This window comes from Rutidosis leptorrhynchoides, chromosome 5 (genome assembly GCF_046630445.1).
Source record: "Rutidosis leptorrhynchoides isolate AG116_Rl617_1_P2 chromosome 5, CSIRO_AGI_Rlap_v1, whole genome shotgun sequence".
Classification (NCBI taxonomy): Eukaryota; Viridiplantae; Streptophyta; class Magnoliopsida; order Asterales; family Asteraceae; genus Rutidosis; species Rutidosis leptorrhynchoides.
The window spans coordinates 89014219-89041551 of record NC_092337.1 but is presented as its reverse complement, the minus strand read 5'-3'; the positions used below and the strand labels follow the sequence as shown (position 1 = coordinate 89041551).

At 35.0% G+C, this 27333-nt stretch overlaps 1 protein-coding gene across 1 annotated transcript in view; it reads right to left on the bottom strand.

Moving 5' to 3' along the window:
- The window catches only part of LOC139848825 (uncharacterized), a 32015-nt gene extending 4884 nt beyond the window's left edge, over window positions 1-27131 (bottom strand). Inside the window, exon 1 of the mRNA XM_071838515.1 lies at window positions 27002-27131. Within this exon, the coding sequence (XP_071694616.1) occupies window positions 27002-27131 (130 nt within the window). The remainder of the gene's footprint in view (window positions 1-27001) is intronic.
- Between the last annotated feature and the right edge of the window lie 202 nt (window positions 27132-27333).

The following is a 27333-nucleotide window of genomic DNA, read 5'->3' as shown; positions in this document are numbered from 1 at the left end:
TAAGCGTCGTTGTTGGTGTTGTCGTCTTTACTATTTTTTAAAATCCGTCCGGTTCGAACGTAGTTAGTTTCGTTTTGTTGATAAAATTTCTTTGAGTCTGACGATGCTTGTGATGACCCGGAAATTTCTGACCAAATTTAAACTTAATCTTTGTATGATTAACATTTTCGACACGATAAGCAAAGTCTGTAAAACTGAATCTCAAAATTTTTGAACTACTTTTATATATTTAAATACCCTTCGGTTATTTTCGACGATTCGAGAACAATTATATGTAAATAGATACATATATACTATAACATGAAAAGGTAACAATGTATTAATTGTTTGATACCGTACATTAAACTTATTGGTTTAAATATCTATTTGAATGTATATGATAAGTTGAAATATTTATTATTAAAATTTATTTATAAATAACTTCCAATGTGTATTTAAAAACTGATTTATGTATATTAAAAAGATATATACATATATATAATAAACGATAGTAACATTCGTTTATTGATTCAATTGATATTTAGATAAGTTAACTAAAGCGTTTAAGATGAACCAGTTAAACACTAATTTGTTACAGTATTTTCAAATTGCCACATTACTCAAAATGCTACAGTGTTTTCGAAAATCACTATTTGCTACAGTGAATTGCTACAGTAAAATTTGACTTTGCTACAGTAACTTTGCTACAGTAAAACGCTATTATAAAAATGTATTTTAACAAATAGCGAGACGATGATTTATAGAAGTAAATGACCAAAACACTCGAAAGTTTAAGATACACTTTGAGTGATATAATTAAGGGATAATTTAAGGCTATTGATAAGGCTAAAAAGGAACATATATTTCATAGCATTATCCCCCAAGAAAGACAGGATTTTAGTTGTAATTGTTCCATATTCAAGTAATATTCGTTTATATTTAATAAGTGCGAAGACAAAAGGCGAAAACGAAGAATTGAAAACGGAAAGGTCCAAAATGCTCAAATGTACAAGATACAATTAAAAAGGTTCAAATTATTGATGAAGAACGTCTAAAAAATGACAAGAGTACAAGTTGCGGAACGCAAAGTACACGATATAAAATAATACGCAAGGACGTCTGAAAATCCGGAACCGGGACCCGAGTCAAGAAGAAACGCCCGACGCAACGGACCAAAAATATCTAGTCTACTATGCACAAGAATAAAATATAATATATAAATAATTATATTAATTATTTATATATTTATATTTATTTTATATTATGTCGACAAGCTAGGAGCCAAAACAATGTGAGCTGTCCCTGGTCCTCATGCGAGTCGCATGGCCAGAAGGCCATTTCCATGCGAGTCGCATGACTCCAGATTTCAGGGCACATCTATAAATTTCAGTGTTTTCGCTCGATTTAAATCACACACATACACAAATATATATATACTCCGTAATATTATTTATTATTTATTATTATTATTATTATTATTATTATTATTATTATTATTATTATTATTATTATTATTATTATTATTATTATTAAGATTATTATTAATCTTATTATTTTTTTATTATTATTAGTGTTATTATTTTTGCGATACAAAAATAATAATGTACAAAAAATATTACGACGGAGTGCTGTCCAAGTAATTTTCAAAATGAGTTTTCGAGCAAGCTAGAGCTAAGGAAATTATGGGTTATTGCCAAGGAGGTTATGGGTAATGTTCGGGGGTATTTTTTTGTGAATCAAACCTCGTGTTTATCATCTCCGATGCGTCTACGTGCTTTCCTACAATATTGTATATCAATATTTAACTGTGAGTTTCATATGATCCCTTTTACTCTCTACATTTTTGGGCTGAGAATACATGCAAATCCTTTATTAACTGATTTACAATATATATATGCGTGAGTTTCATTTGCTCTCTTTTTAAATGCTTTTGCAATATATATTTTTGGGCTGACAATACATGCACTTTATTTTAAACAATGGACACAAGTACATACTAAATTCTACACTGAGTTTGAACCGAAAATCCCTTATCTTTGGTAACTGTTAACTGCCAGTTATAAGAACTGGTGGGCGCGAGTAGTAGTATATGGATCCATAGGGCTTGATATCCCCGTCCGAGCTAGAGCGCTAGCCTTTTAACGGACGTATGCTATTTGAGAAGCGTACACGTTGGTTTGCGTGTATTATTAAGATGATTATACAAAGGGTACAAATAATATAAGCATTAAAGTTTAGTTACCAGGGTGCTCAATTTTGTAGAACCGATTGATAAACGTTTCGGATGAAACAACTGAAATCTTGTGATCCACCTTTTATGTAAAACCTATTGATAACGTTTTAAATAAAACAACTGAACTTTTGTAATCCACATTGATATACGGATTATGTGTAATATTAAAACTATGAACTCACCAACCTTTGTGTTGACACTTGAAGCATGTTTATTCTCAGGATTCTAGAAGTCTTCCGCTGTTTGCTTATACGTGATACAAGATATGTGCTTGGAGTCATACATGCTATATACAAGAAACTTGCATTCACCAAACCATTACCATGTATCTTATTTTGACTGTATTGTCAACAGATGTATTATTGTAAACCATTAAATGGTGATTGTCTATACGTAGAAATCATCAGATGTTAAAAACCTGGAATTTATATATTCATTTATGAAATACCTTTTCAAACGAATACAATGTTACAAAATGTATCACATAGAGGTCAAATACCTCGCAATGAAATCAATGAATGACGTGTTCGTCCATATGGATTTGGAGCGATCGTCACAATGCTGGCGAAAAAATATAACTCGCGGCGAGCAGAAAGATACGGGCTCTCGTTGTTTTTAGCGTTTTTTAAAAAGTGTCCATTTCAAACGTACCTTTTATCGTTTTGTTCATAAAATTATTTCGAGTATGACGCTCATGTCGAAAAAATTTAACTCGCGACGAGCGGGAAGATACGAGCTGTCGTTGTGTTTAGCGTTTTTTTTTGAGAAGTGTCCGTTTCGCGTATATAGTTCGTCACGTTGGTTTCGCAAGATTTTTTTCGAGTTAAACGGTGGTCTCGGAAAAATTTAACTCGCACCGAGCGAGAAGGTAGGGCCCGTTATAAATTCAGGTGGAATTAATTTCTTTTATTTTAATAAAATTATGTATTTACACTTTATACCCCTGAAAAAGTGTAAACTTAAGGAATCGTTGTGTAAATATAGTCAAAGTTGAGGGACCGGTTATAATGTGAACGCAAACTCAAAACGACAATTGGGTATAACTGAACATCGAAATCCCCTACCACTTTTAGTATATAAGGATTAATAAGATTATGTAAGAAGACTTGAATTTCTTCAAGTCACAACAATGGTCCGCTTCACATTTTACAAAACCAACCTTCTTCATAAACTCATCAAATCTCAAGTACCATTGCCGAGGTGCTTGTTTCAATCCATACAAACTTTTCTTTAACATACAAACCCAATTCTCTTTACCCTTTACCTCAAAGCCATCGGGTTGCCTCATGTAGATCTTCTCATCAAGATCCCCGTGTAAGAATGCGGTCTTCACATCTAGTTGTTGTAGATGTAAGTCCTCGGATGCGACCAACGAAAGCACCAAACGAATAGTAGTTATCTTCACCACCGGTGAAAATATCTCTTGGTAATCAACCCCTTTCCTTTGTTAAAACCCTTTAACCACTAACCTTGCTTTGTACATCTTCTTGCCATCCACCTCATTCTTTATTCTATACACCCATTTGTTTTGCAACGCCTTTTTATCATGAGGTAATTTCACTAGTGACCAAGTCTTGTTCTTCTCAAGTGACCCCATCTCTTCTTTCATAGCAAGCTCTAATTGTATGGATTATTTGGACTTTCTTGCTTCAAAGTAACTTTCGGGTTCACCATTATCGGTATAGAGCAAGTAGTTTGTTGATGGAGTATACCAAGGATTAGGTTTGGGCACTCTAGTCGAGCTTCTAAGTATAGGAGCAACCGGTATGGTTGGACCGGTTTCATTAGCCTCCTCATTACTAGAACTCGCACTATGTTCAGAATTATCACCGCTATCCGAACCATCCCCATCATTGTCAAGATCCGACTCATCACCATTAATCGGCAATTCATTGTTCCCTGAACTCCCACTAGAACCCGCAAGATCATCAAGAGAAACATGATCCGGTTTTTGACTCCCCGTTTCCGGTTTGCCATAGACCGAATCTTCATCAAAGGTAACATCACGCTATCGAATAACCTTTCTAGCTTCATTATCCCAACAACGATAGCCCATCTCATCCGAACCGTAACCAATGAACGTACACTTCTTTGACTTAGCTTCAAGTTTATCTTTATCAATATCTTTGGTCTTCACATAAACATTACACCCAAAGATTCTAAGATGATCATAACTAACCTTTTTACCTAGCCATTCTTCTTTGGGAATTCGAAAACCCAATGGTGTTGAGGGTCTCCTATTAATCAAATAAGCCGCCGTATTAACCGCATCCGCCCAAAACATCTTAGGCAAACCGGCATGTAGTCTCATACTCCTAGCTCTTTCATTCAACGTACGATTCATACGTTCGGCGACCCCATTGTGTTGTGGTGTTTCCGGTACCGTTTTCAACATTCTAATACCGAACTTTGTATAATGGTCTTTAAACTCAAGACTACCATATTCTCCTCCATTGTCCGACCTTAAGCACTTGACCTTTAAATTGGTCTCATTCTCAACCATAGCTTTCCACTTCACAAAAGTACCAAAAACTTCGAATTTAGCTTTAAGAAAATAAACACATACCTTTCGAGTGGCGTCGTCAATGAAGGTGACATAATAACGAGAACCTCCATGTGATTCTACATTCGTTGGCCCAAAAACATCCGTATGAACTAGCTCCAATTTCTTCAACTTTGGTGAATTCCCCGATTTAACAAAAGTTACCTTCTTTTGCTTCCCATAAGTGCATGGTTCGCAAAACCCAAGCTCTATCCTTTTCAAATCCGGAATTCTCCCACTCGAACTAAGAACCTTCATACCCTTCTCACCCATATGCCCGAGTCTTCGGTGCCATAGAGTAGAACTAGCCCCAACGTCAACCGTAGCAATCACCGTGTCTTCTTCAAACACCTCAACCATATAAAGAGTTCCCCTTTTATGTCCACGAGCTACGACATTACTACCCTTAATCACCTCTCATTGGCGATTCTTGAAAGTAACCTCATTACCTTCTTCATCTAATTGACCAACCGAGATTAACTTCCTTTTTAACTTAGGAATAAAGACCACGTTCTTCAAAGTCCAATTAGAACCAAGAGTAGTCTTCAATACAACATCTCCTATACCTTTAATCTCGAGAATTTTGTTGTTTGCCAATATAACTTTACCTTGATACGCCCGAAAAGTCCTCATCACGCTCTTAGTGGGTGTAGCGTGAAATGAAGCTCCCGAATCCAAGACCCAAGACTCCACCGAACTTTCAATACTACATAGTAGTTATAACGACCCTCATTTTTCCATCTATATAATGCCCGAACAAAAGATTTAAGTATAATGAATAAACTCTAAGTACTAATAAAAGGTCGTTATATACATACGAAATTAACGAACGTTAAACGAATAATAAATTTTATTCAACAACGTACGCGTAAGAATTTTTATAAAAAAAAAATTTATGTCATAACATGATTACATATAAAATACTTATATTAATTTTGTATTTAGTTAATATATTATACAATTAATAAATACAAGTATATATAAATGTAGTAACATATATAAAACTAATAAAATTATAAAGTAATAATTTAATTAAATAAAAACCACATTTAGTAATTATAATTTTATAAATACCGAATATATATTTATATTTATCAAAATTCTTATTTAATAATTAAATAAAAATAGAAATTTAGTTAGTTAACATTTTTAGAACTATGAAATATATATATATATATATATATATATATATATATATTTAAAGTAGTATTTTTTTTATATATAAACTAGATCTAGATCCACTTTTATTTATTTTATTCCTACTTTTAACTTTACTTTTATTTATTTATATTTTGAAATGGTGGCATGACTGGCCATAAATACTTTTAATTTTTTTACAAGACACTAGTTATTTTTTTATATAAACTTTTGTATTTTTTTATTTTCTCTTTACCAAAAATTGTAACTATAAATACCATAGCCTAGTTCACAAATTTTGTACACCAAAAACTTGAAGAATTCTCTCTCAAACCTCTGCAAAAATTATTTTTGTAAGTTCTCTATATTATTTTTATAGTTTTTATTTAGTTTTTATCATATTTTTGTGCTAGTTTTATGTTAAATACCAAATAAATACGAAATTAATTATAATAAATAATGTAAATACATGATAATTAGTATTAAGTATCCTAATGACTATAAAAATTATTTTTATGAATTATACATTCGAATTTATATTTATTAAAAATCAAAAACTGATTTTTTTTATATTCGGTATATATAGATAATGAAGAAATAAATAGTAAAAAATTTTATATATTATGTTTTATAATTTTTGCTTGTTACTTAGGTCATAAAAGTAATTATAAAAATTTATGTTTGATTTATTTGTCATTTTAAATAATTAATTTGTATTTTCTTCTAGTTTTGCTACAGTACCGGAAAATCTGTTTTAAAAAGAAAAATAGAATTTAATGATATAACATGTTTATAACTACAATAATAAATTGAAATTACTTAGGAACTAATAAGAAAGTTATAAAAATTATTTTTAGAATTAATAATTATATATTTCTATTTAATTCCGAATTTAAACTAAAAACAATACAAAAGTTGAATTAAATAGTTAAACTATTAATATAAATGTACAAATAATTTTTCTAAGCTTAATACGCTATATTAGGCATACGAAAATTTTAGATGAATTAATTGAGTTGATATAATAATTATTACTTTATAAACTTTGATTTATCTTGAACCGAAAAAGAAATTAGAAATAAATACTTTTGCACCATAACAAAAATTTATAAATTTTTCCTAAGTTTATTTTGGTCAGTAGAACCTAAGAAAAATATAAAATGTGTTGTTAAACTTGTTTATCTATTTATTTGTATTTTAGCTATAAAAAAAATTTAATATTTAATACATAAAACTTAATATTTATGTATAGAAAATTTTTATAATGTTTTATACATGTCACTTACTGTTATGAAATCAATAAAACACTTGTTAGCATTTTTAGATAATTATTGGTACTTATATTGACATAAAACTTAAAATTAAACTATACATATTTTAACATATAAGATATATATATATATATATATATATATATATATATATATATATATATATATATATATATATATATATATATATATATATATATATATACACATATTAACTTGATATTAATACATACCCATTCATAAAACACAATTTCTATGTATAACACTTGTTTACCTACTTAAATATATCCTACTTATTATTAGGATTTAAAAACCAAACAATCTTAATAACGATAATACAATCGAACTTAAGTAAATACTTATTGTATAAAGTATTTAAAGTGTTGTATTCCTATGCGCACCTAAAAACGTATTGGAACGGTATATTAGATGGGTATAGATCTTGATCTTTCTCGAGTGGATGGACGCTCGAAAGTCTAGGCGGAGAGTTTGGATTACCGAGTTAAAGGATCCTGTGGCTCAGAAACCTATGACCTGAAAAGGCCATTTTAAATTGAAAGTGTTAGATTGGAAGCTTGTCTAGTATGAAAAGCCTTTCCAAAACGATAAACCTTCTTTAAACTTACTATAAAAGAAAATACTTACACTTATCATAATACGAGCAAAACATCTAAACTATTCTCAACTTATTCTTAGTTTGACTTCTATGTGCTTCGATCATCCATACTTTCTATTTAAGGAATACTTTCACTCACCGAATTACTAAGGTGACTTTCATAGCCCCACTCTTATTGCTATAACACTTTTTATACTTACTGGGGTGAGACACATGCTGCTTTTATACTTTAAACAACTTAGACACAAGTACGAACCTAAACTGTACTATGACTAGCTTATGCTACTAAGACCCCACAGTGATATTTTTTAATTGCTTTCAGGATAAGGCATTCTTAATTATTGGGGGTAGGCCTATCGGGAGTAACGTCCCCGATACATTTGACCGCGATGTCTTTGTATTACTTAATAATGATTTAAACATGGTGATAAGGTACTGTCAACTTATCATCGGGGCAACAAAACAAACGTTTAGTCTAAAATATCACGAATCAGTACTACTTTTGGATCTGCGTGATCTACTTTTATAATAAATCTTGTGGTCTAAGAACAAACGGTCAATCATATTTGTTAAACCTATGAATTTCACTCAACCTTTTTGGTTGACACTTTTAGCATGTTTGTCTCAGGTACTGAATGATCAGGACCTCTATATCTACTGCTTATGTGATGACTTACTTGGCTAGGATCAAGACTTATCGCATATTTACTTTTCTGCATTTGAACAATTTATAATTCTTGTAACGACATTATTAATCCTTCCGCTGCAAATTTGGTTTTATTCATATAGTATTTGTTCTCATTTTATAATATGTTGGTATGTATTATGATATTGAATCACATTTCGCCCAGGCCCTAACTGGGAGTGTGATAGATTGGTATCAGAGCATAACCAGGCTGTTATAGAGAACCAGGATTGCATTTTATGTGTGCCTTACTTGTTAGCTAGGGTACCTTAGCGATCTAGGAAACTATAACATTTCCTGCCTTAGACTTTAAATCACTTAGGATTATCTTAGAATGTTAAAGCAAAGAGTTCAACCCTACCTCTCATTCTTTACAATCCTAGCTTAAAAATCTAATCAAAATCTCTATCTTAATGTTAGGATGTCAAGCTATCATCAAATAAACAAAATGACTCTTTTCAAACCAGCTGAGAAAGATACTGAAGGATCTTCTACCGAAAAATCAGTTCGAAGCCCACTTTATAGTCCTCCTTCACCACCAATGAACTATAGCCCGAACACTCGTTACAACTCGCGTGGATCTCCCGAATATTATCCAATCCCGAGAAATGAAAGCAAAGGAAAACATCATGCCAATACTGCTGAATCTCATCAACCGATGAATACTCCCAAACGGAATGCTCTTCAAGACCTCCCTAACTACGATAGTGACTTCTCAGGTTATGAGCCTGAAGAAGAGCCTATTAAAGAATCATCTGAAAACTCATCTCGAAAGAGAAAACAACCCGAACCCGCCGCCACTAGAGAAGCCGATCCATTATTTTGTAATAACATGGAACACGTAAGGGTGAAGTCTGATATCCTCAACCTTCAGCGAAGTTGTGATAAGAATAAAGAGTATAGTAGGCGCCAAGTTGCTCGGATAGAAATGCGTCTAAACAACCTAGAAAAAGAAAACACAATCTTGAAAGAAATCATCAAAGAGTCCTTCGACTCTCAAACTGAAAAACTAGAAAAACTTGTGAAAAATAACATGGACAAAGTAATGGAGACAGTAATGAAAGTGAAGACTGAGGAAGAACGGAATACCCGTTGGGGAAAGCAATCTCTTGCCTACCTCCAAGAACTAGTTGAGTCTAAGATGAAAATAGAGAAAAACCGAATCAATCATCAACTGGCTATCAAGGATTTCAACAACAACTTTGTCAACAGCCGCATCACTAACCTCTACGATAATTTTGAATACCTCCACGAGAAATAAAAGGAGAAAAATGAAAAGATAGAGAAATTTATGAAGGAAGCTGAGAACGAGAAAAAGAAGAACTAAAACCTACCTTTTGTTTTCCTATTTTCCATTTACCCATCTATGTAAAGGCTTATGCCTAAACTTTTTCCATTCCAAACTCGTGTAATAAAGGTTTATATAATGCCTCGTTTCCAATAATGTTAAGTGTTTATTTAAGCATATTGTCTTATTCACCTATGTGTGTTGTGCAAACGTTATAAATCATGATTGTAAACTTATAACATCTTGATTCTTCAACTAATAATGTATTTATGTATTGAAGATCAATGGCTCACTCAACTCGTGGTAACAACAACAACAACAACAACAACAACAATCTTATACCAAATGTCACTCTTTCTACTGCGCAATTTCAATTGCTGCTAGTGGCCGCCCAAGGCAATAACAATAACAACAACAATCATAATGTTCCTTCTAAAACTTGCTCCTATAAAGATTTTAAGAACTGTAACCCACCCACTTTTAGTGGAAAAGAAGAAGCCGTAGAACTGGTCCGATGGTTTGAAAAGCTAGAATCAATCTTCCGTATCTGTAACTGCGGAGATAATGATCGAGTGAAGTTTTCCACAAGTTCACTCACTGGCAATGCTATGACATGGTGGACTGCTCATGCCAAATCTGTGGGAATAGATAATGCTAATACTACCCCATGGGATGAACTCAAAGGCATGATGATCACTAAGTTTTGCCCAAGAAGTCAAGTCCAAAAGCTCGAGGCTAAGTACTGGGAACTCAGAGTTAAAGGAACCGATATCGAAAGCTATACCAATCGTTTTTTGGAGCTTTCTACCTTATGTCCCGAAATGTTCCCAACTAAAGCCCGCAGGATAGAGCGGTATATCGAGGGTCTACCCGAGTGTAACATCCCGCGTTTTTCCGTTAAATTTAATTTTAACACCGTCTTTTTTTTAAAACATAATCTTTCGTATTTAAATTAATAGTTTCCGTGAGTAACGTTCATTATATTCCCGCTATTTAATTTTGACATCACCCGTTTACTCGAGCGTTTTAAAAATATTCGTTTGGTTAATTCCCGCACCCGACTACAAACATGAGGGACTTAAGTTGACAAGTGGGCAAAGTGGTGACTAGGTCAACTAGTCAACCACTTCACCTCCTCCATCCATTTCCATCCATCTCCCTCATCTCTCTTTCTCTCTAGCAAGAACACACACACACAACACCCAATTCAATCATTCATCATCTAAATTCGATTTAGGAGGCTTACAACAAAACAAATTACATATTTGGAATCCTCTCTTCATCCTCTACAATTTGATACCAACTTCATCTCGTTTGGGTAACATTTCTAAAACTCTAGATTTCTCTAAATTCGTGTTTTTGATTTGAAATGGTGTTAGTTAGTGTCTATGGCTCAAGTCTAACATGAATATATGTTTGGTTTGCTCGATTTGTTGTTTTTGGAGTAACTAGCATGAACTTGAAATGGGTTTGCTTAATCCTTGATTTTGGATGAGTTAATGTTGTTAGATTGTTAAAGTGCATGTTTTAATTGTGTTACTAGTATCACTAGCTTCGTTTTGATGCGTAGGTTGATTAAGAAAACTTCAAAAACATGAATATTGATTTTGTGATGTTTGACTAGGGTTTGATAGTTCTTGACATGAACTTTTGATGCTTGAATGCCATGGAATGTTAATTGTTAGTGATTAGTTGTAATGTATGCTTAATTACCTTCGAAACGGCATATCGTATGTGTAAATTGGATTCCCGAAACTTAAAATGCAATTGATGAACTTGAAACTTTGAAAATGGACTTTTAAACGATCACTTGACGAGAAATCGGTTGTGGAAAATGTTGTTTTTGTTTGATGAAACATGTTTAGTTGTGTTCCTTGTCAAAAGAGCTTTCCAACGGTATAAGATATGCTTCCTAATTGTTTACGGTTTGAGTTTTGCGTTTGTTTGAAATTTTACCAAGCCTTGAACAAGTGAAACAGGCCAGGGACCAGGCCACGGCCATTGTCGCGCCGCGGAGCAATTTGTCACGCCGTGGCCCAAAGGGTGATTTTAGAACATGTTTTTCAAGCTTTCTGACCTTCAACATAGGCATTTGTCGCGCCGCGGAGCAATTTGTCGCGCCGTGACAATTGCCTGTTTCATCCGAACTTCAGCAAACTTGTTTTGGCCATAACTTTTTGACCGTAACTCCGTTTTCGATGAATCAAATATCGTTGGAAACGTAATAAGATTTCCTTTCTAATGGTAAGGTTTTGAAATGTCAACTCAAACTTTATTACAATCGTTCTAACATGCTTTTATACTTGATTCTTGCATGAAACTTGACAACGTGATTCACATGCTATACTATTCGAGTCGTAACGAGCCATAGGACTAATTGAACACATTTCACCCGACCTTGTGTCGTAACCGGTTAATTGATATAACTTACTTGTTTAGGTCAAGGCTAAGCAACTTTCATGCACACGTTTACTTGTTGAAGTACTTTTATACTCGTGCACTCGAGGTGAGATCATAGTCCCACTTTTACTCTTTTTAAACTTATATTTGGGATGAGAAAACATAAACGATTCTTTTGAACTAAGTGAACACAAGAACGGGAAAACAAACATTCTACATACGAGTTTAGAACAAAAATCCTCAATTCGATTATCATTAGTTACACTTGCCGGGTGTAAGCGAGAACTTATGTTATATGGCCATATGGGTTGACAACCCTCATCTTTGACGGTTCGCTACCGTCTACGGATGAAATATATTTTCGAGAATCAGTGTTTGTTCTAGCACTAAGTGATGGGGTATACAATGGAAGGAATGTTAAGCTTTGATAATTGGGTGCTCGTGAAACAAACTTTTGGAATGTATTACTATTATTTCATTGATGCAAATCTTGTGGTTCACTTGTACTTACTTACTTAAACCTATGATTTCACCAACGTTTTCGTTGACAGATTTCTATGTTTTTCTCAGGTCATGCACGATATGTGAAACATGCTTCCGCTTACTATTTGATACTTGCATCCGATGTCGAGTATACATGCATTTCATGGAGCGTCTTTTGACTTTACTTTAAACCGTGTCGCCTAGATTTCAATCGTACTTATAACGTTGTAACTTAACTTTTGGTTGAACAATTCTAGTAAACTTTGAAACAATCTTTATTTTGAAATGAAGGCGACATATTTTGGTCAAACGTTATCTTAAAGACTTATAATCAGGTAATGGGACCCACGTAGCCGACGCCGTCACTTGACGATTTGTCGGGGTCGCTACAGTTGGTATCAGAGCCTTGGTTGTAGGGATTTAGAGTTCATTTGTGTCCACCCCGAGTCATAGGGTACATAGGTGAATCTAGACTACAACCGGCATATAGACTGAAGTAGGAATTATTTGACAAATTGTGCATTTATACTCGAACTCTTCTATCATATCTAACTCGTATTCGATCTTGATCTTACGTTGATAAATTTTGTTGATGCGCCACCTTGACTTTATGAAGTAATGTTAAATGCACATGAGAATCAGGGTAATATAATTTCCGGGATTATATTACGGTGATTCACATGGACGTTCCGACATTATGACGTAAAGAATTTAAGGCGAGTCAAGGAAAATTTTCTCTCTATCCTTATTCCATACTGTGGTTAGTATTGTTGAAAATACTAACCAACGATATTCTTGTGTCATGAAGGAACAATGGCTCACCAAGGTCAACACAACACTCCTCTCGAAACTCTTGAACAAGCTCTTCAACGAATGATAACCACCGCCGTGGGTACGGCCGTGGCCGATCACTTTTCTAACAACAACAATCATGGAGCCGGTAATTCAAGCGAAGGTTGCTCCTACAAGAACTTCATGAAGTACAACCCTCCCACTTTCGATGGAACCGGAGGACCGGTTACTCTCACCCGATGGTTTGAACAAATAGAGACCGTTTTTAACACAAGCGGCTGTCGAGACCAAGATAAGGTCAAGTTTTCCACCCTCACTTTCACCGGCATTGCTCTCTCGTGGTGGAACAAGTACGTACAATCAGTGGGTATCGATGAAGCCCTTACACTCTCTTGGGCCGAATTAAGAGAAAGAATGATCACCGAATACTTCCCGCGCGACGAGACTCGAAGGCTCGAGCAAGGGCTAAGGAATTTGAAAACGGTCGGGAATGACCTCAGAGCTTATAATCAACGGTTTACCGAACTAGTCTCAATGTGTCCGAATCTCATGGCTCCCGAATCACTAAGAGTCAAACTTTACATGGATGGCCTCCCTAAGGGCATTCAACACGGGGTAATGGCATCCCAACCCACTAACCTACAAGAAGCTTTAGCAAAGGCCCACCAAACTTTAGAAACGGTAACTGAAATGGAAGCACCGGCACCCATGATCGAGAACCAATCGAGCGGCAATAAAAGAACATGGGAAGCCTCTCAATCAAGCAACCACAACAATAACAACAACCCCGCCAAGAAGCCTTTCGCCTCCAACGACAAGAAAGGCTATACCGGAAAACTACCTTTTTGTAACGAATGCCACAAGCATCACTTTGAAGGATGTGGCAGGTTTCGCCACCGGCGCCAAGGACCCGTCACTCGAAAGATGCCCAACGCACACAGAACGGGTGCTTGCTTCGAATGTGGCCAACCGGGTCATTTTAGGAATGTGTGCCCAAATAAGAAAATCAACCCCAACGCACGCCATTGAACTTTCAACATCGACACCTAGGATGCCCGAGACGACGATGGACTAGTCACGGGTACGTTCCTTCACAACAAACCATATATTTCATACTTATTCGATTCGGTTACCGCTAGACGTATTACAACCGAGGCTTTGACTTGTACTCTTTACATTCCACCTTTTTCCCCTAGATACTACTTAGGCAATTTAAGCGACCAATGGATAAATATTGTGAGCCTATAAATTTTATTGGAGGATATACGTTAAGAATTATGACTTGACGCCTATAGAACTAGGGAGCTCGAAACCTATTTGTTAAGGAGAAATTTTTCCCCTACAATTATGTATAGAATATTGTGAACTAAGTAATTTTCGGTTGGAAACCGATACCCTCTTCCTCGTATCCACAATTGGGGGTTAAGGGAGACGAGTTTTCCGAACTCGCAACGTTAGTTGTAAATCTCTCTTAGTACCATTCGATTTATTTAGGACTCTGTCCGTATTCATGAACCTCCTAAACCACGTATGCAAACTTATCTAGACAAATCTGTTATCGTATTTATAGATGACATCTTAACTCATTCAAGTAAAGAAGGAAAACGAACAACATCACCATCTTAGTCTCGAACTTTTGAGAAAAGAGCAACTCTATACCAAATTCTCCGAGTGAGAATTTCTGTTAAACGAAGTCAAATTTTCTAGACCATGATGTTAATGGTCAAGGCATTACAATCAATCTCGAAATCAAGCCACACGTAATCATGAAACTCTCTCAACTCAGACTTGTATTCGTAAAATCCTAGATCTCGTCTATTTTTACCGAAGATTCATTCCTGACTTTTCTCGTGTTACACGACTTTTAAACTCGTTAACTCACTAAGGAAAACTTTAAACCTCTTCATGTCTGAGCCTTGAATGTGATTCTTCACACCAACCTTCCTAGCTAAATCCGTATAGCACTAGATGGAACTCAAACATGGAAATATTTCTACTTGAACGCCGAAAGGCATACTCTCTCGTCTCAAAAATCAACATAACTAAAATTCGTTATTTTGCACGAAGAATTCGAATACTAAATTGTGGATCCGATCAATTTTCTCGTCATCCCGTACCACACTACCTACCTCTGTTATTTCACCGTCACCGTCTGATATTACTGGGATTTAAGATAACACACAATCCAACGATACTTCACTCTTCTTTGACGTAACGCCCTTGTGTTTCTGATAATCGGTCAACTATTATTCAACCCCGAACTATACAACTACGTGTACTACCTCGTTTCTCTTTCAGACTTCAACTTTTGACAACTAGAGGCACGTTATGGCAACCTCGAGATGTAAACTCATCCTATTCTAAGTCCTCATTTCACTACTATCTTTACCGTTCGCATTTCCGTTTAAAGAAACTCCTTGTAACATTTCTCCATGGATAGAGAAACTCCTCATATTACATAAGTATTCGCCACGAGGGTGAATAGTCCTAACGAACATTTTTTTCGAACCCTAACTGACTCGTTCAAACATATCTTAAGAGATTCTATTCCAACACGGTGTATCTTTGTTAATTATCCCGTATCGAAATACTCGTTTCACTTCTAGTTTTACAAGAAGCCTCGGGACCGCGTTTAGACATGAGTACCGCGTACCATCCACAACCCGACGGACCGAACAAACATGTGATTTAAACCTTGGAAACCATAATACAAGTTTGTATTACCAACTTCAAATTTACTTGAGAAAAGTATTTTCCTTTAACCGAATCCTCGTACTACAATGATTTTCATTCAAGTTTTAACGTCACTCCTTTTGAAACCACATGTGACCGGAAACGTCATTCTCCCTTGTCGAACCAAGTAAACGATGATCAATTCACCGGGGCCGAGGTTGTTCATGAGCAACCGAGAAAATTTATTCATATTCAGGTAAAACCCTACGCGACTCGTAATCACCAAGAGCTACGCCGATGTTAGACGTAAACATTTCAAATTCCACGTGAGAAACCGCGTCACGTTAAGAGTCGCACCTTGGAAAGGTGCAATCCGTTTCGGGAAACGTAGGAAGCTAAATCCGCGATATTTTGATCCTTTAAATTCTTGGGGTGTTTTGGACCCGTCGCTAGCCGTTTAGACTTTTCCGACTCATTTTGGGTCTTCGTTTATCCTACATTCGATGTATCAACTCAAAGACGTGTTTTGCGAAACGAGAACTTGTTATCTCCTTTGATGAACTCACTATCAACGATAACCCTCACTTCCTAGGAGGACCGGTTGAAACCATAAATCGTGAAGCCAAACCTTAAAACATCGTATGATCCCGACCGTCAAAATTCGTTGAAATACCCTAGAACGTACTTCTCCCTCACTCGTAGAATTGGCAACGCAAGATCTCGAGGAAGATTCAACAACTACTACTTCCAACTAAATTTCGGGACGAAATTTCTTTTGAGGTGTGGATAATGTAACATCCCGCGTTTTTCCGTTAAATTTAATTTTAACACCGTCTTTTTTTTTAAAACATAATCTTTCGTATTTAAATTAATAGTTTCCGTGAGTAACGTTCATTATATTCCCGCTATTTAATTTTGACATCACCCGTTTACTCAAGCGTTTTAAAAATATTCGTTTGGTTAATTCCCGCACCCGACTACAAACATGAGGGACTTAAGTTGACAAGTGGGCAAAGTGGTGACTAGGTCAACTAGTCAACCACTTCACCTCCTCCATCCATTTCCATCCATCTCCCTCATCTCTCTTTCTCTCTAGCAAGAACACACACACACAACACCCAATTCAATCATTCATCATCTAAATTCGATTTAGGAGGCTTACAACAAAACAAATTACATATTTGGAATCCTCTCTTCATCCTCTACAATTTGATACCAACTTCATCTCATTTGGGTAACATTTCTAAAACTCTAGATTTCTCTAAATTCGTGTTTTTGATTTGAAATGGTGTTAGTTAGTGTCTATGGCTCAAGTCTAACATGAATATATGTTTGGTTTGCTCGATTTGTTGTTTTTGGAGTAACTAGCATGAACTTGAAATGGGTTTGCTTAATCCTTGATTTTGGATGAGTTAATGTTGTTAGATTGTTAAAGTGCATGTTTTAATTGTGTTACTAGTATCACTAGCTTCGTTTTGATGCGTAGGTTGATTAAGAAAACTTCAAAAACATGAATATTGATTTTGTGATGTTTGACTAGGGTTTGATAGTTCTTGACATGAACTTTTGATGCTTGAATGCCATGGAATGTTAATTGTTAGTGATTAGTTGTAATGTATGCTTAATTACCTTCGAAACGGCATATCGTATGTGTAAATTGGATTCCCGAAACTTAAAATGCAATTGATGAACTTGAAACTTTGAAAATGGACTTTTAAACGATCACTTGACGAGAAATCGGTTATGGAAAATGTTGTTTTTGTTTGATGAAACATGTTTAGTTGTGTTCCTTGTCAAAAGAGCTTTCCAACGGTATAAGATACGCTTCCTAATTGTTTACGGTTTGAGTTTTGCGTTTGTTTGAAATTTTACCAAGCCTTGAACAAGTGAAACAGGCCAGGGACCAGGCCACGGCCATTGTCGCGCCGCGGAGCAATTTGTCGCGCCGTGGCCCAAAGGGTGATTTTAGAACATGTTTTTCAAGCTTTCTGACCTTCAACATAGGCATTTGTCGCGCCGCGGAGCAATTTGTCGCGCCGTGACAATTGCCTGTTTCATCCGAACTTCAGCAAACTTGTTTTGGCCATAACTTTTTGACCGTAACTCCGTTTTTGATGAATCAAATATCGTTGGAAACGTAATAAGATTTCCTTTCTAATGGTAAGGTTTTGAAATGTCAACTCAAACTTTATTACAATCGTTCTAACATGCTTTTATACTTGATTCTTGCATGAAACTTGACAACGTGATTCACATGCTATACTATTCGAGTCGTAACGAGCCATAGGACTAATTGAACACATTTCACCCGACCTTGTGTCGTAACCGGTTAATTGATATAACTTACTTGTTTAGGTCAAGGCTAAGCAACTTTCATGCACACGTTTACTTGTTGAAGTACTTTTATACTCGTGCACTCGAGGTGAGATCATAGTCCCACTTTTACTCTTTTTGAACTTATATTTGGGATGAGAAAACATAAACGATTCTTTTGAACTAAGTGAACACAAGAACGGGAAAACAAACATTCTACATACGAGTTTAGAACAAAAATCCTCAATTCGATTATCATTAGTTACACTTGCCGGGTGTAAGCGAGAACTTATGTTATATGGCCATATGGGTTGACAACCCTCATCTTTGACGGTTCGCTACCGTCTACGGATGAAATATATTTTCGAGAATCAGTGTTTGTTCTAGCACTAAGTGATGGGGTATACAATGGAAGGAATGTTAAGCTTTGATAATTGGGTGCTCGTGAAACAAACTTTTGGAATGTATTACTATTATTTCATTGATGCAAATCTTGTGGTTCACTTGTACTTACTTACTTAAACCTATGATTTCACCAACGTTTTCGTTGACAGATTTCTATGTTTTTCTCAGGTCATGCACGATATGTGAAACATGCTTCCGCTTACTATTTGATACTTGCATCCGATGTCGAGTATACATGCATTTCATGGAGCGTCTTTTGACTTTACTTTAAACCGTGTCGCCTAGATTTCAATCGTACTTATAACGTTGTAACTTAACTTTTGGTTGAACAATTCTTGTAAACTTTGAAACAATCTTTATTTTGAAATGAAGGCGACATATTTTGGTCAAACGTTATCTTAAAGACTTATAATCAGGTAATGGGACCCACGTAGCTGACGCCGTCACTTGACGATTTGTCGGGGTCGCTACACCGAGGATGTTCAAGGGAATGTGATTTCTGTCGAGAAGGTTACTGTGGATGATGTGATCCACATGGCACAGAGTTTAATGATGGCTAAACGTAGGAGAGTTTCGGTTAATAAACAAGTCGAAGTTAAAAACGGTGACAATAAGAGGAAATTTGAACCATCTCAGGGTTCAGCTCAAAATGTTAATAAGAAACCGGCGAATGGTACGAGACCCGGTTATCAGGGTACTAATCCGTTTTGTTCTAAATGTGAAAGGCATCATCCGGGAAAGTGCACTGCTGTGTGTACAATATGTAAGAAGATAGGCCATGCTGCAAAGACTTGTAGAACCCTACCTCAGAATAGAGCCATTGTTCTGGCTAGAGCTCCTCCAACATGCTATACTTGTTGTGAAAAGCGGCATATTAGCCCGAATTATCCAAAGAAGAAAGATACTCCAGCTACTGAGCAAATGCTACTGCCAAAGGTCGTGCTTTTGTGATTACTGCTGCAGAAGCCAGTGATGAGGATGAGGTCATTACCGGTACGTACCTCGTCAATAATTGTTATGCCACTATTTTATTTGATACGGGAGCCGATAAGAGTTACGTGTCAAATGAGTTTTGCATCCTTTTTACTGAAAAGCCCCAAACCCTACAAACCAGACGATTAGTAGAAGTGGCTAATGGGAAGTTAATGAAAGTTGATAAAATATATAAAAACTGCAACCTAATTCTAGCCGATAAGGAATTCAAGATAGACCTTTTGTCGGTCGAGCTAGGTAGTTTCGATGTAGTGGTTGGAATGGATTGGTTAGGTCCATTGAGAGCAGCCATCATGTGTTTCGATAAGACCGTTCAAATTCCGTTAGGAAGTGGAGAAACTCTTATTATCCAAGGCGAACGAAGTTGTTCCAATCTTAATATCATCTCATGTCTTAAAGCCCGTAAGTACCTTGTGAAAGGTTACTCCGCCATACTAGCTCACATTAAAATGATCGAATCCGAAGAAACGCGTATTGAAAACGTCCCGGTTGTTAAAGATTTTCCCGATGTGTTTCCCGAAAATCTTCCTGGTCTTCCACCGCCTCGTCAAGTTGAATTTCAAATCGATTTATCTCCAGGTGCTGCACCCATTGCTAAAGCACCGTATCGTTTAGCACCTTCCGAAATGAAGGAACTTTCTAACCAACTCCAAGAACTTTTGGATCTAGGTTTTATTCGTCCAAGTTCGTCCCGGGGAGATCCTATCTTATTTGTCAAAAAGAAGGATGGTACGTTGAGAATGTGTATTGATTACCGAGAACTCAACAAGCTTACCATAAAGAACCGTTACCCGTTACCTCGCATTGATGATCTATTCGACCAACTTCAAGGGTCAAGCATTTATTCTAAGATTGATTTAAGATCCGGTTATCACCAGCTCAGAGTCAAGGAGTCCGACATTCCTAAGACTGCATTCCGCACCCGATACAGACATTACGAATTTTGTGTTATGCCTTTCGGTTTAACCAATGCTCCAGCCGTATTTATGGATCTTATGAACCGTGTTTGCAAGCCTTACCTTGATAAATTCGTTATTGTTTTCATCGACGATATCTTGATCTATTCTAAAAGCGAGAAAGAACATGAGCAACATTTACGATTGATTCTTGAACTCTTAAGAAAAGAAAAACTCTACGCAAAATTTTCTAAGTGTGAGTTTTGGCTTAGAACCATACAATTCCTTGGACATGTTGTAGATAGTAATGGAATACATGTCGATCCCGCTAAAATCACCGCTGTTCAGAATTGGGAAGTGCCAAAGACTGCGAAGCATATTCGCCAATTTTTGGGACATGCCGGTTACTACCGAAGATTTATTAAAGATTTTTCTCTTCTTGCAAAGCCTCTCACCAAGTTAACTCACAAAGGGAAGAAATTCGAGTGGTCCGAAGAACAAGAGTCTGCATTTAAGATTCTGAAAGAGAAGTTGACCACTGCTCCGATCTTATCTTTACCTGAAGGTTCCGACGATTTTGTTGTCTACTGCGATGCCTCAAAACAAGGGTTCGATTGTGTTCTAATGCAACGCAAGAAGGTTATCGCTTATGCCTCCCGACAATTAAAGAAACATGAAGTTAATTACACCACACACGATTTGGAGTTAGGTGCTGTGGTATTCGCTCTGAAGATGTGGCGACATTATCTATACGGTACTAAGTTTACGATATTCACCGACCATAAGAGTCTTCAGCATGTCTTTAATCAGAAACAGCTAAACATGAGACAAAGACGATGGCTCGAATTGTTAAATGATTATGATTGTGAACTAAACTATCATCCGGGAAAGGCAAATGTAGTTGCCAATGCTCTAAGTCGAAAGGACGAAGTTAGGCGTGTTCGTGCCTTGAATCTTAAGATCAAATCGAATCTCATCTCTCGAATCTGCGAAGTTCAAGTTGAAGCTATCAAACCTACACTTATCGAAGGAGAAGGACCTATAAATTTCGAAAACCAACTGCAAGTTAAGTCCAATGGTACAAGATACTTTGGTAATCGAATTTGGGTTCCTCGTTATGGTAATCTCCGTGAACTAGTCTTGGATGAAGCACATAAGACTAGGTATTCTATTCATCCCGGTTCTAGTAAAATGTATCAGGATGTGAAAGAGTTCTACTGGTGGCCCAACATGAAAGGCGACATTGCTACTTATGTGAGTAAGTGTATTACTTGTTCGAAAGTCAAAGCTGAGCACCAAAAGCCTTCTGGTCTTCTAACTCAACCCGATATTCCACAGTGGAAGTGGGATGGTATAGCTATGGACTTTATCACAAAATTGCATAAGACTGCAAATGGCAATGATATGATTTGGGTCATAGTTGATCGTCTCACTAAGTCTGCACATTTCATACCAATCAAAGAGACTGACAGAATGGAAAAGTTAGCTCGACTCTATGTTAAAGAGATTGTTACTCGTCATGGTGTCCCTACTTCTATTATCTCGGATCGCGATAGTCGATTTACTTCCAATTTCTGGAAATCCTTGCAAGCGTCTCTTGGAACTCGACTCGACATGAGTACATCTTATCATCCGCAAACGGACGGTCAAAGTGAACGAACTATCCAAACTTTGGAGGATATGCTACGAGCATGTGTTATCGATTTCGGTAAAGGGTGGGATAAACACCTACCTTTAGTCGAGTTTTCTTACAACAACAGCTATCACTCTAGTATTAAAGCTGCACCATTCGAAGCTTTATACGGTCGCAAATGTAGATCTCCGTTGTGTTGGGATGAACTTGAGGACAGAAAATTAACTGGTCCTGAACTTATTCATGAAACTTCCGAAAAGATCGTGCAAATCAAGAAGCGTTTAGAAACCGCTCGTAGTCAACAAAAGAGTTATGCCGACCCTCACCGAAAACCGTTAGAATTCCAAGTTGGAGATAACGTTATGTTAAAAGTATCTCCTTGGAAAGGTGTTATCCGCTTCGGTAAACGAAGTAAACTCAGTCCGCGTTATGTTGGACCTTTCAAAGTTATTCAAAGAATCGGTCCCGTTGCGTATCGATTAGAACTTCCAGCTGAACTAAGTCAAGTACATGATGTGTTTCATGTCTCAAATCTGAAAAAGTGTCTCGCCGAAGATACTCTTGTTATTCCTTTGGATGATATCCGCATTGATGAGCAAATGCACTTTGTCGAAGAACCTATAGAGATTATGAAAGAAGAGGTCAAAGAGACTCGTAAGAGCAACATACCTATTGTTAAAGTCCGTTGGAATTCGCGTAGAGGCCCCGAATATACCTGGGAACGCAAAGACCAAATGATACGAAAATACCCCCATCTCTTCCCAACTGTTGATGAAGCAGACGGGAACTCCACTTAAAACTTCGGGACGAAGTTTTCATTAACGGGGAGGTACTATAACGACCCTCATTTTTCCATCTATATAATGCCCGAACAAAAGATTTAAGTATAATGAATAAACTCTAAGTACTAATAAAAGGTCGTTATATACATACGAAATTAACGAACGTTAAACGAATAATAAATTTTATTCAACAACGTACGCGTAAGAATTTTAATAAAAAAAAAATTTATGTCATAACATGATTGCATATAAAATACTTATATTAATTTTGTATTTAGTTAATATATTATACAATTAATAAATACAAGTATATATAAATGTAGTAACATATATAAAACAAATAAAATTATAAAGTAATAATTTAAATAAATAAAAACCACATTTAGTAATTATAATTTTATAAATACCGAATATATATTTATATTTATCAAAATTCGTATTTAATAATTAAATAAAAATAGAAATTTAGTTAGTTGACATTTTTAGAACTATGAAGTATATATATATATATATATATATATATATTTTAAAAAGTAGTATTTTTTTATATATAAACTAGATCTAGATCCACTTTTATTTATTTTATTCCTACTTTTAACTTTACTTTTATTTATTTATATTTTGAAATGGTGGCATGACTGTCCATAAATACTTTTAATTTTTTTACAAGACACTAGTTATTTTTTTATATAAACTTTTGTATTTTTTTATTTTCTCTTTACCAAAAATTGTAACTATAAATACCATAGCCTAGTTCACAAATTTTGTACACCAAAAACTTGAAGAATTCTCTCTCAAACCTCTGCAAAAATTATTTTTGTAAGTTCTCTATATTATTTTTATAGTTTTTATTTAGTTTTTATCATATTTTTGTGCTAGTTTTATGTTAAATACCAAATAAATAAGAAATTAATTATAATAAATAATGTAAATACATGATAATTAGTATTAAGTATCCTAATGACTATAAAAATTATTTTTATGAATTATACATTCGAATTTATATTTATTAAAAATCAAAAACTGATTTTTTTATATTCGGTATATATAGATAATGAAGAAATAAATAGTAAAAAATTTTATATATTATGTTTTATAATTTTTACTTGTTCCTTAGGTCATAAAAGTAATTATAAAAATTTATGTTTGATTTATTTGTCATTTTAAATAATTAATTTGAATTTTCTTCTACTTTTGCTACAGTACCAGAAAATCTGTTTTAAAAAGAAAAATAGAATTTAATGATATAACATGTTTATGACTACAATAATCAATGGAAATTACTTAGGAACTAATAAGAAAGTTATAAAAATTATTTTTAGAATTAATAATTATATATTTCTATTTAATTCCGAATTTAAACTAAAAACAATACAAAAGTTGAATTAAATAGTTAAACTATTAATATAAATGTACAAATAATTTTTCTAAGCTTAATACACTATATTAGGCATACGAAAATTTTAGATGAATTAATTGAGTTGATATAATAATTATTAATTTATAAACTTTGATTTATCTTGAACCGAAAAAGAAATTAGAAATAAATACTTTTACACCATAACAAAAATTTATAAATTTTTTCTAAGTTTATTTTGGTCAGTAGAACCTAAGAAAAATATAAAATGTGTTGTTAAACTTGTTTATCTATTTATTTGTATTTTAGCTATAAAAAAAAATTTAATATTTAATACATAAAACTTAATATTTATGTATAGAAAATTTTTATAATGTTTTATACATGTCACTTACTGTTATGAAATCAATAAAACACTTGTTAGCATTTTTAGATAATTATTGGTACTTATATTGACATAAAACTTAAAATTAAACTATACATATTTTAACATATAAGATAAATAAATATATATATATATATATATATATATATATATATATATATATATATATATATATATATATATATATATATATATATATTAACTTGATATTAATACATACCCATTCATAAAACACAATTTCTATGTATAACACTTGTTTACCTACTTAAATATATCCTACTTATTATTAGGATTTAAAAACCAAACAATCTTAATAACGATAATACAATCGAACTTAAGTAAATACTTATTGTATAAAGTATTTAAAGTGTTGTATTCCTATGCGCACCTAAAAACGTATTGGAACGGTATATTAGATGGGTATAGATCTTGATCTTTCTCGAGTGGATGGACGCTCGAAAGTCTAGGCGGAGAGTTTGGATTACCGAGTTAAAGGATCCTGTGGCTCAGAAACCTATGACCTGAAAAGGCCATTTTAAATTGAAAGTGTTAGATTGGAAGCTTGTCTAGTATGAAAAGCCTTTCCAAAACGATAAATCTTCTTTAAACTTACTATAAAAGAAAATACTTACACTTATCATAATACGGGCAAAACATCTAAACTATTCTCAACTTATTCTTAGGTTGACTTCTCTGTGCTTCGATCATCCATACTTTCTCTTTAAGGAATAGTTTCACTCACCGAATTACTAAGGTGACTTTCATAGCCCCACTCTTATTGCTATAGCACTTTTTATACTTACTGGGGTGAGACACATGCTGCTTTTATACTTTAAACAACTTAGACACAAGCACGAACCTAAACTGTACTATGACTAGCTTATGCTACTAAGACCCCACAGTGATATTTTTTAATTGCTTTCAGGATAAGGCATTCTTAATTATTGGGGGTAGGCCTATCGGGAGTAACGTCCCCGATACATTTGACCGCGATGTCTTTGTATTACTTAATAATGATTTAAACATGGTGATAAGGTACTGTCAACTTATCATCGGGGCAACAAAACAAACGTTTAGTCTAAAATATCACGAATCAGTACTACTTTTGGATCTGCGTGATCTACTTTTATAACAAATCTTGTGGTCTAAGAACAAACGGTCAATCATATTTGTTAAACCTATGAATTTCACTCAACCTTTTTGGTTGACACTTTTAGCATGTTTGTCTCAGGTACTGAATGATCAGGACCTCTATATCTACTGCTTATGTGATGACTTACTTGGCTAGGATCAAGACTTATCGCATGTTTACTTTTCTGCATTTGAACAATTTATAATTCTTGTAACGACATTATTAATCCTTCCGCTGCAAATTTGGTTTTATTCATATAGTATTTGTTCTCATTTTATAATATGTTGGTATGTATTATGATATTGAATCACATTTCGCCCAGGCCCTAACTGGAGGTGTGATAGTAGTGCATCCCCCGTATTTTCCGCGGTCAAGTTAACATCTTTAACCTGAGCATTCTTACAATATCTTTGATAATGCCCCTTTTGATTGCAACCCCAACAAATAACGTCACTTCGGCCTTTCGATGGATACCTCTTCTTGAACTTCCCTTTACTCTTCTTCACACCACGATCAACTTTTCTACCACGGTTGTCGGTACTTAACAAAGAACCGGATAACAATTCCCCCGAACTTCTCCTACGAGTGTCTTCACCGAGAATTAAATCCCTAATTCCTTCATACGCAAGCTTAGTAGTACCGGTCAAGCTACTAACCGCGGTAACCGTACCCGACCAACTTTCCGGTAATGATGAAAGCAAGATTAGTGCTTTTAGTTCATCATCAAACTTGATTTCAACCGACTCTAATCTTGAGACAAGATTGTTGAATTCGTTGATATGATCCGTTGCACTCATACCTTCCTTCATCTTCGTGTTGAAAAATTGTTGCATGAGAAAAACCTTATTCGCCGTCGTAGGTTTCTCATACATGTTGGAGAGTGCCTTCAAACAATTAAACGTTGTCTTTTCGTTCATAATATTACCTGCAACGTTCTTGGCGAGTGCAAGACAAATCGCACCCAAAGCTTGACGATCCAAGAGCATCCAATCGGCATCGTTCATGCCTTCGGGTTCAGTCTCCAATAAAGGTTGATGAAGTTTCTTTTGATACAAGTAGTCTTCTTTTTGCAATTTCCAAAAGGCGAAGTCTTTACCATCAAACCATTCGATCTTTAATTTACCGTCTTCCGCCATCGTTCCCAACTCGAACCTTGAGCTCTAGATACCAATTGTAAGGATTATAGGACCCAAACAATAGAGTAATTTCAGAGAATTACCCTTCCACAATCGACAAACGAAAGAACAATAATCAAAGAATTAAAGACGCGAGATTTAACGTGGTTATATGTAATCGAATGTCGATTACTTTAATCCACGGACCAACTAGAGAGATTTT